The following is a 14502-nucleotide window of genomic DNA, read 5'->3' on the forward strand; positions in this document are numbered from 1 at the left end:
TCGGCTGGGCAAGGAGGGGCGGGGCTACGAGGGGATCAATATTATCCTCCTCCACCTCCACCTCCGCGCTTTCCTCCGCCGCGACCCCCTCCATCCTGCCCTCTACCCTCCCCTCGACCCTCGTTCCACGTTCGCCACCACCATCGTCGTCTCCACCCTACACCGGCGACCTTCTCTCCCTTCTACCGCCGTTCCTCCTTCGCCTCCTCGTCCTTCTCACCGACGTCTCCCGTCTTACGAATCGAATTGCTGGCCCGACGCGACGGGTCGCCACGCTCCATCTCACAAGCGTGTAGATGTCTTATGTGTGGCTTGCGTATGTAGCGAATACACGTGTGCGTCTGTTGCGTGTATATTGCGTATATAGGAAATACATGTGCTCGGGTGTTACGTATATATATATGCAGAAAGCATGGGCAGGTATGTGAGTGCGTGTGTTGCGTGAATGTTACGTGTTTGGAAAGTATGTGTGTGCATGTGTTGTGTGTATGCTCCGTATATGAAGAGTATGTGTTTTCTGGTATGTGTACGTGTAGAAATGTATACCAATGTGAGTTTATATATATATGGAGAATTCGTGTATGTGTGTAGGAATGTGTATCTACATATATGTGTGTATGCATGGAGAACACGTGTGGTCAGGTATGTATGGGTGGAATACGCGTGTGGAAATATACATGAGCGTGTATATAGGGAATAGAGGTGTGTACTTACGCGTGTGGTTACGTGTGTGTGCACGCGCGTGTGGTTGTAACTTCGAACACGGATTGTTTATCATGATAGGAGGCACAAACGTTTCGTTGATAGCGAGCAACGACTTTCCAATGCTTGGTCTTTTTGGGCTTTTTCGAGTATCGTTGGATTATCCGTTCAGGAGGATGGGTTACAGAGATTCTTAAATATGGCGGCAAATGACAGATGATTTCGTCTTAATTTGACTAGTTATTTTATTGTCGTGAGTTTTTTCGAAACGGTTGATGCAAAATGTGATGCATTTTTAGAGATTATATTGAACTATATATTGAAACAGGTTAGGATTCAGATTTTTCTTAGATATTTTTGAAAAATTATCGAAAAAATGTGTTAAATAATTGTTGATTTAGTTATTTTTAATGAATGATTTCATTTTACTTTTTTAGAAATTACGTGTCTTTTGAATAATTTTATCTTCGCACATCTTTTCAAATCAATTGTTATTACCGATTTATCTAATCAAGAATTACTATTTTTAAAATGGGTTATAGTAGGAATTCTATTTTATATTTATCGAGAAACAAATCGCTCGATTTTAAGTCCACAATTAAATCTCTAAAGATTTATATTTTGCTGATTGCTTTTATGCTTTTGTAATCACCATCTAACGAAATATTTTCGAAACAACTGAAATAATTCATAATGCATTACTTTCATGTTTATCTTCGTTTAAAAAGGTATGTTTCTTTATAATTCTAATCGTATTGATATTTATATTTAAAACGAACACTTGCATGAAAATTCTATATAGTTTTGAATTTAAAAATTTATTCAAAAGCGCAGGAATATTTGTTTTACATAATAAATATTTTCCATAAATATGCCAATAAAATAATCTCGCTTCGATATTAATCGATTAATATATCGATAATAAGTTACATTTTATAAGGAGGATTGCCATTTCCACAAAAATCAGTTTCTTTCAAAGGTATGGTAGAATATACTGCTAACTCATCGTACTTGTAAGAATTTACTATCAGTTCTCCACACATATAGAAATTTTTTAAACGCTGATTTATGATAAAGAATTTTCTCTAAGTTCGATACGATAAAATAAAGGGAATCTCGCTGAAACTATAATATTTTCATTACCATGATCATAGATCGTAACAACCAGATTATATCTGTATTAGGTTGGCTAATAAGTAGTCGTGGATCAAAATTAGGTGTAAACTTTTTATATTAAGAATTGCGGATATTAGGCACATTTTAGACAACCCGATAAAATAATATAACAACCTATCCAATTTACAAAATATCCACCATCTTTCGGCCCAAAAATATCTACATATATTTTTATACCTTCGTACTAACCCAAAAATGATTAATCGTATTCAGAAAACTACATTTTGCAAAGCGAGTTTAACGTTAAACCTATCACGACTGGTCAAATGACCGGCAGATGAGAAAATAAGGGAAGAAGGTCCTTAAAAAGAAAATGCGAAAAGAAAAATGAAAAATTAATTTATATGCATAGCGGAAGAAAAATCGTGAAAACAAATAATCAAAGGGATAATGAAGAGAGCGAAATTTTGTGTACTGACTGGTCGAATATTCGATGTCAAAGGTGAACGATGGATGCACGTGTTTTTATAGAATTGTCGTATATTTTGGAGCGAGGAAAATCGCGAGCAGGTCTCCAAATTCGAAGAAACGAAGGTACAGAAGCCTCGAGTTTGAGTCTCGTGATTTTCTTGAGAAAAATTCTTGAAAAGGTCTTTTGGACCGAGATTAGAAGACGAAAATTAAATGAAGTTTTCAGCGGCGTAAGATTTAATACGAAGAGAAATGTAGGGAGATATCACGTCATTGAAAGGGATACAAAAAGAATTCTCGTGGATGAAGTTTTAATAGACAGAAATTTTTAGACTTTTGAGAAATATTAATACGAGATATTTAACTCTTTGGGGCATGCTGGGATTAAAAGTGTTCCACCTTTTTGATGCATCGTAATGCATGGTGGGACATTTTTAGTCCCATCTCGAAATATTGCAATAGCTGCATACGCATAGGTTTATGTTTCGTCTTATTTACGTACAGCAGTTGATAATACCTTCGACAAATGTTATAAATGTTTTCGCTCGTGTTGGCAACATTCGACATGCCAGTACAGGTTCATCAATTGTTGCAAGCGGAAGGTTTATTGCAACAATCCTTTTTTCCTGGTTTTATGTTTTTACATTATGCAATTTCTTTATTAGTAAAAATATATCAATTTTGTTTCATTTAAAACGCGATAAAATTTCTGTGCAACGTGGATCGATTTTATTATCTGAAATCCTGTGCAGCAAAGAGTTAATAGGAAATGAGGTGTTTGAGGATCAAAATTCGGAATTAGTTCTTCCACTACTGACAGTGATTTGTGAAAAATTAAACATTTTATAAATATTTGGAAAATTAAATAGTATTTATTATACTATTTACGATATTAATATTTCTCCGGATGTATATTATAATTGGTGTAAAATAGGGAAGATTGGATGTCAAATAGTAGTTAGGTTCATTGCAAAGTACTTTTTAGCGTGCACTGTTACTCCCATTAGTTCTTAGAACTGGGTTCATAGAATGTCCATTAATGACACTCATTTGTTATCGATGTATTTGTCAGTATCTCTCTCACAGTCGTTCTTTCTCTCCCATCAGTCAAATTTTTATGCAACTTTGGTCTATTTTATTATCTGAAATCCTGTGCCGCAAAGAGTTAATAGACGTCACTTGAACAAACGAGTAATTACTTTCCATAAAACTCTAATTTCGGTCTTGCTCATTCCTTATCCTGAAATACCTATCACCGATGGTATTCGCAAACTCTAATACCCCGTGGAACTCGTCTTTCGAACACGTCTGACCCACCTGTATCTGGAACCCGAGGAAGATTGACGTATTGAAAGGAAAAAATAGGCTAACAGCGTGGCCACCTCGTACGGAACGAATCGCGCTTATCCGATTGTTCAGTGGCCGTTGCTAAGTCGCGGGATTACCCCGTATGGGGCAGCGTTTTCGGGGGTGTCTATATAATGCCGGATCGTATATGTGGCAGAGAAAAGACGACCAAGGGAGGCAACACGAGTCGGGGTGGCAGAACTGGCCGGTTGGTGGGGGCTTGATTGATGAGCTAGCCCCGGTCACGGTCTCATTACATTTATATAAGCTTTCGTAGATTGAGCCGTGCACGGAAGCTTACGCGGTGGCGAGGGGTCGTGATTTGATGAGGTTTTATTGCTCGGATGACGTGACGGCAGCCATTGTTCAAGCGGTTGTCGAGTGGAAAACATTGGATTCGATTTATCGCGTCTACCAACTCGCTCCTCGGACGTCACTGCGGATCCTGCCATTGAGGAAAAATCGAACGAGCGATCGATTACGGGAACAGTCGAACGTTGCGATGTGTGGGAACAGAAGGTTGATTCGATAATAGTAATACGTACTTGCCTTAGTTACCGATGTGTTTTAATGATAGAGTATTGTCATTTTAAAGTCTGTTAATTTAAAGTATCGTCATGTATTTTAATGATAGGTAGATAGACCTTTGGTTATGTTTCTGTCTTGGTTACTCTTCTCTCACTCTTTGATCATAATTCCGCTCTTTTATTTAGTTTTATCATTACCTCAATCTCACATATCTCGCATTATGTTGCCAAATTAAATGTATGAACTAATCGTTACCTAACCTAATAATCCTTTCTTCTCCCATGTAAACATTCATGTTCTTACTACTGACAGGTCAATAAAAATAATCTCAGAGTATAGGCAGAGTTTTGGAATCGTTGTTTGTTAGGATTGGAAGAATTCGTGAAATTTCTTTGAATTTTTGGAGGAGGTATAGCTATCACAGGATGTGGATCACTCGAATTTACGCAATTAGGGTGCCGAAAAAGCAACGATATAGTACAAATTGATGTGACTATCTACGATATTGCAAATTCCATCGATACTTTACCTAACTGTCTAACTTTCTCTAGAACTTCGTTGCAACACTATATACGTTATAATTTTCATCAAAGACAAATACCAGAACACCCTCAAAACACGGTCAAATCTTAAATATGTCTTTTTATTCGTTAAACCTCGTTTTATCAAAGAATCTAATTCTACTTGCTACACAAAACACACCAATCCATTTCTTAATCCCTACAAAATTTTCTTATAGCCAAACTATACCTTGCATCACAATTTTCATCGAAAATAAACAACAATAACTCCAAGGAACGCAATCTGAACTCAATCTATTTTTTAATTCGTTAAAAATCGTTTCTTAATTAAACTATATATACATCGTATTACAATTGTCACCAGAAACAAATATAAAAGATCCCCAAAATACTCTGAAATATCCAATTTATTTCTTAAATCTTTAAAAATTATCCTCTAGCCAAACTATGCCTCACATTACAATTTTCGTCAAAGGCAAACAGTAAAAAACCCCAGAAAACCCCAGAAATCCCCAGAAATCCCAAGAAAACCCCAGAAAGCACCCTAAAATCCCCAATCTGTCTTTTAATTCGCCAAAATAATTGACCTTAATAATTCGCTTCGCCCAAGAACGCAATTCGACTTGCTATTATACAAATCGCAGCGTGTCCGTCTTTTTTCTCGGACTTGGTGATACAAATGGCCGCCGCGATCGCGGTTAACGCCGGACAGGATCTCCTTTCGAGAATTACCAGCACACCCGCTAATCCGTCGACCTCTGTGGCGACTGGCGCGATCGGAAAGTTCATTCGTCAAGCTTATGAGGCCGCGGTTCGGCTCGAATTCTGCGACGCTGTTAAAGTTTATGGGCGCGGTCTTGTGTGTATACGAAACGACTCGCGCGCGCCTTCCGAGAGTTTATTGATTCTCGAGCCACGGCATCTTTCGGCCTCCGTTCTGTCCTATCGAGTTTACTCCCCCTCTTTGGCTTACCGTCGCACCCCGTGTCATGTCTACGGGGTTGCTTCGTGAAATCCAATGATGTTCCCGCTCGCGAGAGGAAAGTTTGCTCGTACGGCCGCCGAGCGTAGGGGAAATATTTTTCTCGCGCGACGAGATACTCTGCCCTTTCGGGAAATTCACAGGGGGTGGAAAAGTCGTATCGTGCCCGGGATCCGGCGTTCCTCGCGCCGCTGAATTATCGTCCACGAGATATTCCATGATTGGAGACGCTGGATCATCGTGGACGAATCGCTGTTGCTTCCTGGACAATGAATTTTGTAATCGAAGCAATGGGAGTCAAGCGAATTTCGTTTGTATGCCAACATTTTATGTCAACATAAATCGAGCGTAAAGAAATATAAGAAAAGCTTCGAATTGTTATATCTTTATAGTGGACAAATTTTCGAATACAATATTTTAACCCTTTGCATTCCCAGCAATTTTTAATATTAACCACCAGCAACTCTGAGTCATTTTACCTCTCCTGTTAGCTTTCATGGTACAATGTTTCATTTTCATCAGTTCTTTTGCCAAACGTGTACTTGTATAATATCTATCAGTAAACATACGGTAATCCTGTGTTTCGGGAATTTTATCTAACAATATTTGGTATAAATTCAGCGGAATTCCAGTGCCACAACAGCAGCAATGGAGTTACAGGCTATCTTACAGTGCCGCCATAGTGGCGACAACAGAGTGCAAAGGGTTAAAAATATTAATAACGATTGATTTTATTAATCTTGCAACCTACGATTTTATTACGATAAATTGTAGCTCGAGGAAGTATTTGATTTTAATTGATTAGTACATATTTAGATATTTATGTTATTGTGTCAAAATTCAGCGATTTTCATTACAAAATTTCAACAAATTCTTGAACTTTGGCGTTGAATATAAATTTAATACCCAAGCAATCCCTATACTCCTCAATAATCCCTGTACTCCTGTAAGAATATAAAGTTTGCATTTCAATTTATCCGCATTTCTAAACAGAAACCATAGAAACAATTCGAAAATAGACCCTGCAGCCTGTACTCGCATCCAATACTTCTTACACGGTTTCACCTTAGCCGAAAACGTGGAGAAATAATCCAAAGGATCGAGTGTTCTAATTCCTCTGGAAAGGCTGGAACAAAGGTCTCCATTTAAAACCGCGCCGGTAATCCTTGGAATCCGATGCAGCATAACGACGCGTAAGGTCGAGAAGCGCGCGTGTTTGAAGAATAATCGGCAAAAGGAGGGCATTATTCTTCATTAGCCAGTCTTCTTCCCCTCTTTCAATGACTCGTCGCGCCTCTTAGCGTTTCCACGGTGTGATCGTGGAGCCATCCATCTTACGAAGGATCCTTCTACGTCGTTGTTTCTCCCTCGATATCTTCCTTCCCGCCTTTCTTTTTCGCCCGAAACTTCAACCCCAACTCGGCAAACACCTCCACTCTTCTCCGACACTCTACCGTACCGAGCGTTCTAGCCATAGGGCTGCCTTACAGTTACGCGAGAGCGGCGTGTATCCGAGTGCAACCACCCGTATAATTGTCGGACGAAGCGGGGCTGGGCTACGTGGAAAAAGCAACGCGAAGGAACGGGTCGGGACCAAGGGATGGCGGCGAGGTTGAAGGGCGAATGAGAACGGGAAGAGGGTGGAAACGGCTGACGAGCGACTCACCCTCGCGCAGTATCGAACGCGAGAGGGCCGCCTTGAATTAACGCCATCATATTTCAGGATGGAGGAGCTCGCCGGGGTTTTCTTGCCATTTGTCTCGGGACTCGCCGTCTACCGAGTGGAACCTCGCCTTGTCCCGTTGGTACATGAGTAATACCTGGCTGAACTGAGACCCCGACGCGAAATCTGGCAGAGAAAAAGGAGAAGAAGCTGAAACGGTTCTTTGTTTCAATGAGGCCGCGAAGTGCGACGAGCGTTCGTTAACGATGGAACTCGGTCGCGGAGAAAAAAGCAGAGAGATTTCCTCGTGGATCACTGTGGGCGTGTTGAAGTATAGGGTGTTTAGATTAGTCGGAGGAGTGAGAAATGGCGCGCTGAAGCTTGATTAAGAAGAGGGACTCGGGTAGGCGCGGTTTAGATACGGGAATTTTTTGGACACGGTGCAATTGCTTTTTCAACCAGACATAATTGTTTCACAGAAGATAAGATAAGATAATTCCGTTTAATTGTTGTATTTAGAAGTGTTTTCGCCGGTTTGATGTGTGCCATGATCTTCCTCTACAGAGATACCGCGCACTTCGCGTTCGCTTTGCGAATATTTCGATTTCCCTTTTACAATATTAATAGCACCGCAGACTTTCGAAGATAAGGAAACTGCGTACAATTCTGCACCAATTTCAGCATTTTTCCAACAGAGTAAAAATTTGTTTTAAGTGATTCGGGAGCAGGAAGATGTACCGTTCGATTATCTAAACGAACTATTTTGTACGAACTACTGATGCAACTAAACTTTCCGAGTACTTTTGGACCCCGTGATAAAACCTCGACTACCGATTACCAACCTACGATTAGGAACGCTACATCTAACATACCGATTCCGTCTGTCGACAGGTATGGTTCAAAAACAGGCGAGCGAAATGGCGGAAGCAGACGCGCAACGCGAACACCGCAGCCGACGGGGTGGACTTCAAGCCAGGCTACAGCTCCAGTTTGAACAGCTTCATCGGCCAGCCATTCACGGACCCAGATGCCCTCTACAGTTCGTATAGCACGTACAACAACTGGGCCGCGAAGGTTCCGTCGCCTCTGAGCAGCAAGAGCTTCCCGTGGGTGAACACCCTGGGCACCATGGTACCGACAGCGTCGCACCACCATCACCACGCCCAAGTTAGCCCTGTAAACTGTTTCAACGCCGCGGCGACGTCCGTCGCTGGGAATCACATGGGTGGAATGCCGGTATCGGTGGGCCAGGCGGCCACGTCCATGCTACCAGCCATGGGGTCGGGCCTAGGGGTAGCCGGTTCACCCGTCGCGGCGACAGGAGCCGCGTGTCCTTATGCGGCTCCAGCCGCGCGACACCATCCTTACGGACCACCAGTGTACACTCCGCACTACAGGACAACCGCAGCCTCGGAAAGCACCGTGATGACATCGAGTAGCATTGCCTCGTTACGATTGAAAGCCAGACAACACAGCAGCGGGTACAGCCTGAGCAGCAACTCGTTCAGCATGGACAGCACTCCTGTCTCCGCTGCTGGTAGCCCAGTAGACTCCAGGGCCTCTTCTGTCGGCGGTGGAGGACCACTGAGCGCGTGTCAATACGCTCTGGCGACCACTGGTGAGGCGAATCCGCACTCGCCAAGCAGCGCAGAAGCTCACGTGAACGCTACAGCCAGAGCCCAAGTCTGAGGTGAAGCGGGGGCTACATCTAGCCCCCATCACCACACTGTAACCGCGAATTCCGGAAGCTCCTTGGCCGGTTCCGGGAGCTCTTTAGGAGGTGGCAGTCAGGTGGTACCGGTGGGAGCTGCAGCCAACGTGTCCGCCGGTCAGCAAAGCGACAATCAGCTGAGATCGCAAGAGTGACCCAGGCCTAGGTCCGCCGCCTCGCCGACCTTATCGTCAACCCCTTCGTCGACCACTTCTCCTCCTCCTTACTTAATGTACGACGAAGACGGAATCACGGCGGACCAGAAGGTCGAGGATGACCGAAGCGTGATCGAGGCAGGAGGCATCAGCGGCGAGCGGGTGATCGCGACAACCGGAGGTATTGGGGTCGGCGTCGGGATCGGGATCGGTGGTGCTGGAGGCACACCAGGTGGCAGCACCGGCTTGGCCAGTTACTGGCAACACGCCACCACCGCTACCGGCTACTGGCCGTCGTTACTCGACTGTTGGACCACGCCGTCCATCGCTTCCGGCTCGCAGACGCCCTCTCTGCCGCGGGATGAGAACTGAGACCGGCGAACGTTATCGTGCTGCCAGCGTTGTCCTCGCAAGTGATTCTTAGCGTCTAAGACCTCCGTTCTCGGGTTGCTAAGTACCTTTCATCGCGTTTTACTTTAGGTATCTTAAAGTTCTTGCAGATTATGAGATTCCAGTCCCGTGTTTCTTCTTCGCGGCTTACTTTTTTCTTTTCTTTTCTTTTCTCTTGCTTCGTTCATCGTGGATGAGACTTTTGCGAGGACTCGTGGCGTTTATGGCGGTACAGAGTTACCACGTTCGGTCGTACGCTGTTCTCTTCGTCGGACTTCACACAGATGAAGCGTTTAAATGGTTATTCGCGCGATTTAACTACATTCTTCCGCGTGCCAAGAGGTGAACCGGGAAGCAGCTGTATATAGGATTGTAAATGGACTACGATCGAACGACTACATTGGTATATATAAATATATATTTAATGTTTCGAGGTGCATGCTTCATCCGTAAAATGAACGGAATTGCAGTGAGAACGGTCTCGTAGAATGGATTTTAAGTTTACCGTGGATTGATTGAGCTTAACGAATTTTTCCTCTTTTTTTCGCGCGCCTTTTCGTATGGAGGTGCGACGTGTTTGACAAATACTCGAGCCAAAGTGCAATATTTTCGACTTGACGGTCGTTCTTCTCGAAATACGTTCGCTGAAAGCGCGATCTCGTCGATCGGGCGAGCTTTATATTCTCCTAAATGATTTATCTTTACTTGCGATTAATTTCTCCGTCGCGTGTCACGGAATATCGTGCGTTTCGAAACACAGAATTCACGGGCAACGTTGTGTGTCCACCTCGTTGTGTGCAGTCTTTCAAGACACCGGAAAGAAAACGATAAAACGAAAAAAAAAGAAGAAATAAGATAAAAAGTAAATTTAATCGCAAATTAGAGAAATAACAAGAAGGAAAATAATGGGATGACTAATACAAGATCCAGCGCGGATCGAGATTCTGTAGATATATGTATAGTAGACGCTGATTTTACGCGGTTCGTAAATATCTTTCAGAATTGTTATATTCTAATGATGATAATAATAACATTACCCGGCAGAATACCGAAAAGGAGAGAAAGAAAGAAAATCTATAAAATGGAAAAAGGAAAACCACACGCAGGCTGTAAGTAAAACAAAATGGCCGCCGTTGCGCCAGCAGGCGGCGCTGTGTACAGTGTACGAGGAAAGAAATCACTTTATCGACTATACGTTATAAATATTATTAATATTATTGAATAATTATAAAAAAAAAACTGTATTCGATATCCTTGCAGGGCACGTGTAACTGGACTTTTGAAGTCCGTCGATTCATCCTCTTCCTGTTTCGTTACTCCGTTACGTTAGATCGCGTGATTCAAATAATTCATGAAATATTCTTTCTCATCGATCGTACCTTGTGAAAAATTGTTAAATTATATCGTTGTTCGACAAGATGGAACCTGGATAGGGTCGTGTACGCGCACGGTGAATAAACGAGATAAAATCAGGAAACCGAGAAATTGAAAAATGGCATATCACCATCTAGATGAAACGCAGGGGGGAACCGACGTGAATCGATCAACTTCGAAAGTCGATGCAAGCATAACGCTATAGAACAAATAGTGACGTAAGCTAGATTTAAGAAACGACCGCTATTTTGTATGAATCCCGATGTCGTACAAATGTTCGTCGTAATCACATATCCCAGTTCCCGCGGTGAGTGATTGCAAATGCCCGCAGAAGAATGTTCTCATTCCCGTCGTCGTTTCACTCACTACGTGTAAACGTTCCTACTGAGCGATATTGAGCGCCGAAAGGCCCCGTTTGTAATCTAGTCACAATAAAAACCAATTCTACTCTAAGCGAAGTCGTGCCACTGCCTCAACGTCACCTGCCTCGTCCGTCGTTTCGTTCGCGTTTCCACATTGGCCTGAACTTTTATTCGATTTAACCAACCAGACCAAAAAGTGGTACCTCCAGTTGTATCATTTTATTCCGATGTTGTACAATTTTTATTTTCCCCCTGTTCTTTCTCTTTTATTTTATTTTTGTTAGAGACCAATAGAATTGACAGAGCTGAGAACGTTTCTGAGAGAAGTTTTTAGTGAATATTTGTAGAATTTTTTGGGAAAGTGTCTCTGATGAATTGCCAGGTGTCTAGAAATATATTCCCAAAATTTGAGCTTAATATCTGTACGATTAATATAATTGGAAGCTTTTGTTTGGTCGCTGTCAGAGCTGAAGCTTTTGACAGGATTTAGATGATTCGCTGCTTTAAATTATGGATTCTTTTTTCCGAAACGTTGTCAGCTATGGAAAGTGTTTGAAATAATGGTTCGAGATGGGGATAGGCAACTTGATTAGATAATTTTCGAGAGAACTCGAATAACCTTTACGTTTCTTCTGTTTTTATTGGCTATCTCGGGCTGAGTTTACTTAACAAAGGAAGCGTACGGAGTTCTGTCATCAGAACAGGTTATCATGATTTATGCTTGTCAAAAGTACCTTTTTCGAGTTGCGCATGTAGCGGCCGCGAAACCTATTTTCTGTCGTTGTGACAGCAACGTGTTAGATACATTAGTTATCCCATTTTAATTGGAAGATGGAAATTCTTATCTATCGCTTTTCAGTCTATATTTTAGAACACGATTGGAGTACGAAATTTTGTATTTATTATTTTAAACATCAATGATAATCAAAGTGTCTTTATTTTTTTATTCCCTATCAAGGTTTTCTTCGACATTTTTATTCCAACCTGTAACGATATTTTATTTATTTTTATTTTAGGAATAATTGAGAAATAAATTTGATAATTCTAACGTCCATTAAAACGAAAAGGAATCGTATCATGTTTCTAGGACCATGAAACAAATTTACAAATCTGCTTATACTTGATCATTTAATTCTACTATTAATTAAAAATTAACAATTGACAGCAATCGAAGATTAAAATTAAAGTTATTTCGACTAAAGAAATTTCTGAGGCCAAATTTCTAGCAGATTTCCTTTTTCAATTTTTCCATTCTAGAATATACAATTATATAGTGATCCAAAAGGTTGGGTCCAAACTATATTTCAATAGAAATTACTATTGAAATCAACAACTGTCCAATGATTTATAGAGAAACAGCCACGTCCACTCGAATATTAATAAAAACAATAATAATTTAAAATTAATTCTATACTTACTAATAACAATTTTTCTACCAAAGATATTCTTAACAGAAAATTCTTAAATAATCTTTACTTTCTATAAAACACAGATCGATTCTTTTATTTCCAAACTTGAAATTAGCAAACTTTTATTAAATCATTAAATCAAAATACCTCCGATTTTCCTAAAAAATAATGAGCCGTGAAATTTTGAATATATATATAATCGAATCATTTGCACCATCAAAAGCACTAGTAATTTTTCTTCGGCTAGCTGGACCGCCTAATTACACGGTCGCTATTGAATTAAGACAGAAGCCAGGGGCAATGAATTCCGATCGATGATTGGGCTATTTATCGGTAGTTAGGCCTTCCATATTACACCCTCTCGGACATTGAGGGAGCATCGATAACCTTCGGAATCTACATGCATACCGAGCGTGTAACGTGTTGCATTATGGTGGTCGGGGAAAAGCGATAAATTATGCACCCTCCCCAGTGGCACGCGAAGGGTCGCTCCGTGCCTGGCAACCCCTCGTCCTGCTAAACTAAACTAAACGTATATTACGATGATCGTCGTGCCGTTAATGGCACGGCACGGTCATAAGATATTGCAGTCCGTATGTTCCCAATTATATACGACAGACGTGCAGTTCTCGCGACTTTAATGCGTTTAAGCGGGAAATTTGAACGCGGTGACACGAGTCTTCGTGGTTAAACTATTGAAAGGTTGTAGCTAATCGATTTTTCGAAGAAAATTAATTTTAGAAATTTTTCTTGAGTTTCTTTTGAAAGTAGGAAATAGCGAGTGTCCAGATTAGCGAAGAAGTCATTTCTTTTTAGTAAAGAGGTATTGTATAGTTGTTGGGAAATAAAGATAAAGGGGGTTGTAACGGTTTAAAATTATCGTACCAATTTCGTTGACAGGCAGGGTTTTGAAACATCTATTAATTATAGGTCCAATGTACAAAGAGTGTTTTATCTCCCTGCAACTTATCTTCTTCCGTAATCTTATCGTTTAACTGGCACACGACACACTTATACCAAAAATCTCCACGCAAAATGAAGATTCTTGTAATGTTTATTGCATTTCCTTTCTATTTCTTCATATTATTCCTTAATAACTGTTAACCTCCTATCTAGTAATTTGAAAAAAGGGACAGAACGGAAAAAATTTATATCCAATCGCATTGCAGAAATTTAAAAAAATATATAAATCCTAATACATCGTAACAATTAATAAATAAATGATTCCTCTTAAATAAACAAGAAAAGTGATATGTAAATATGTAAAAATCTTCGAAACAAATAACAATAGTCCATTTAAAAAATGTTTATCAGATACGAAGCCATTCGAATTCTATGCTTATCTTTCCGAAGAATATAAAATCGCATCGCCGCCATTTTTGATAAACCACCACCTAGAATCCTAAAATATGGAAACGAATAACATTAAAATTCGATATATCTTAATAACTGCCTATGAGAAGAAAATAATCCGCCTCGAATAAATATTTACACATAACATACTCCCAAAGACCAAAATCCCGATATATTAAAATCTAGCACCTCCCAATAATAAATAAAACAAATAATCCTTCTTGAATACATACAAAAATTCACAAACGAGAATTCATTCGGAAAACAAATGTCAGATACAAACCAATTCAAGTCCAAACCATTTGTTTCCAACTAAAAAACAAATCCTAAACCACCGCCATTTTCAATACCTAGTATTATTAATATAAAAGTTTTGATCCTACTATTGTAAATTAAAATTCGAATATATTTAAAACTG

At 40.6% G+C, this 14502-nt stretch overlaps 2 protein-coding genes across 2 annotated transcripts in view; both read left to right on the forward strand.

Moving 5' to 3' along the window:
* The window catches only part of Ptx1 (pituitary homeobox homolog Ptx1), a 57031-nt gene extending 47999 nt beyond the window's left edge, over window positions 1–9032 (forward strand). Inside the window, exon 4 of the mRNA XM_017903558.1 lies at window positions 8222–9032. Coding sequence (XP_017759047.1) covers window positions 8222–9019 — 798 coding nt within the window. The 3' untranslated portion in view covers window positions 9020–9032. The remainder of the gene's footprint in view (window positions 1–8221) is intronic.
* A 219-nt stretch (window positions 9033–9251) lies between these two features.
* LOC108549971 (uncharacterized) lies at window positions 9252–9613 on the forward strand. Its single transcript, XM_083287397.1, is given in 1 exon segment — window positions 9252–9613. A coding segment is annotated over 1 exon segment (342 nt). The 5' UTR covers window positions 9252–9271.
* The last annotated feature ends 4889 nt before the right edge of the window (window positions 9614–14502 follow it).

This window comes from Eufriesea mexicana, unplaced genomic scaffold (genome assembly GCF_001483705.2).
Source record: "Eufriesea mexicana isolate 0111107269 unplaced genomic scaffold, ASM148370v2 scaffold2393, whole genome shotgun sequence".
NCBI lineage: Eukaryota > Metazoa > Arthropoda > Insecta > Hymenoptera > Apidae > Eufriesea > Eufriesea mexicana.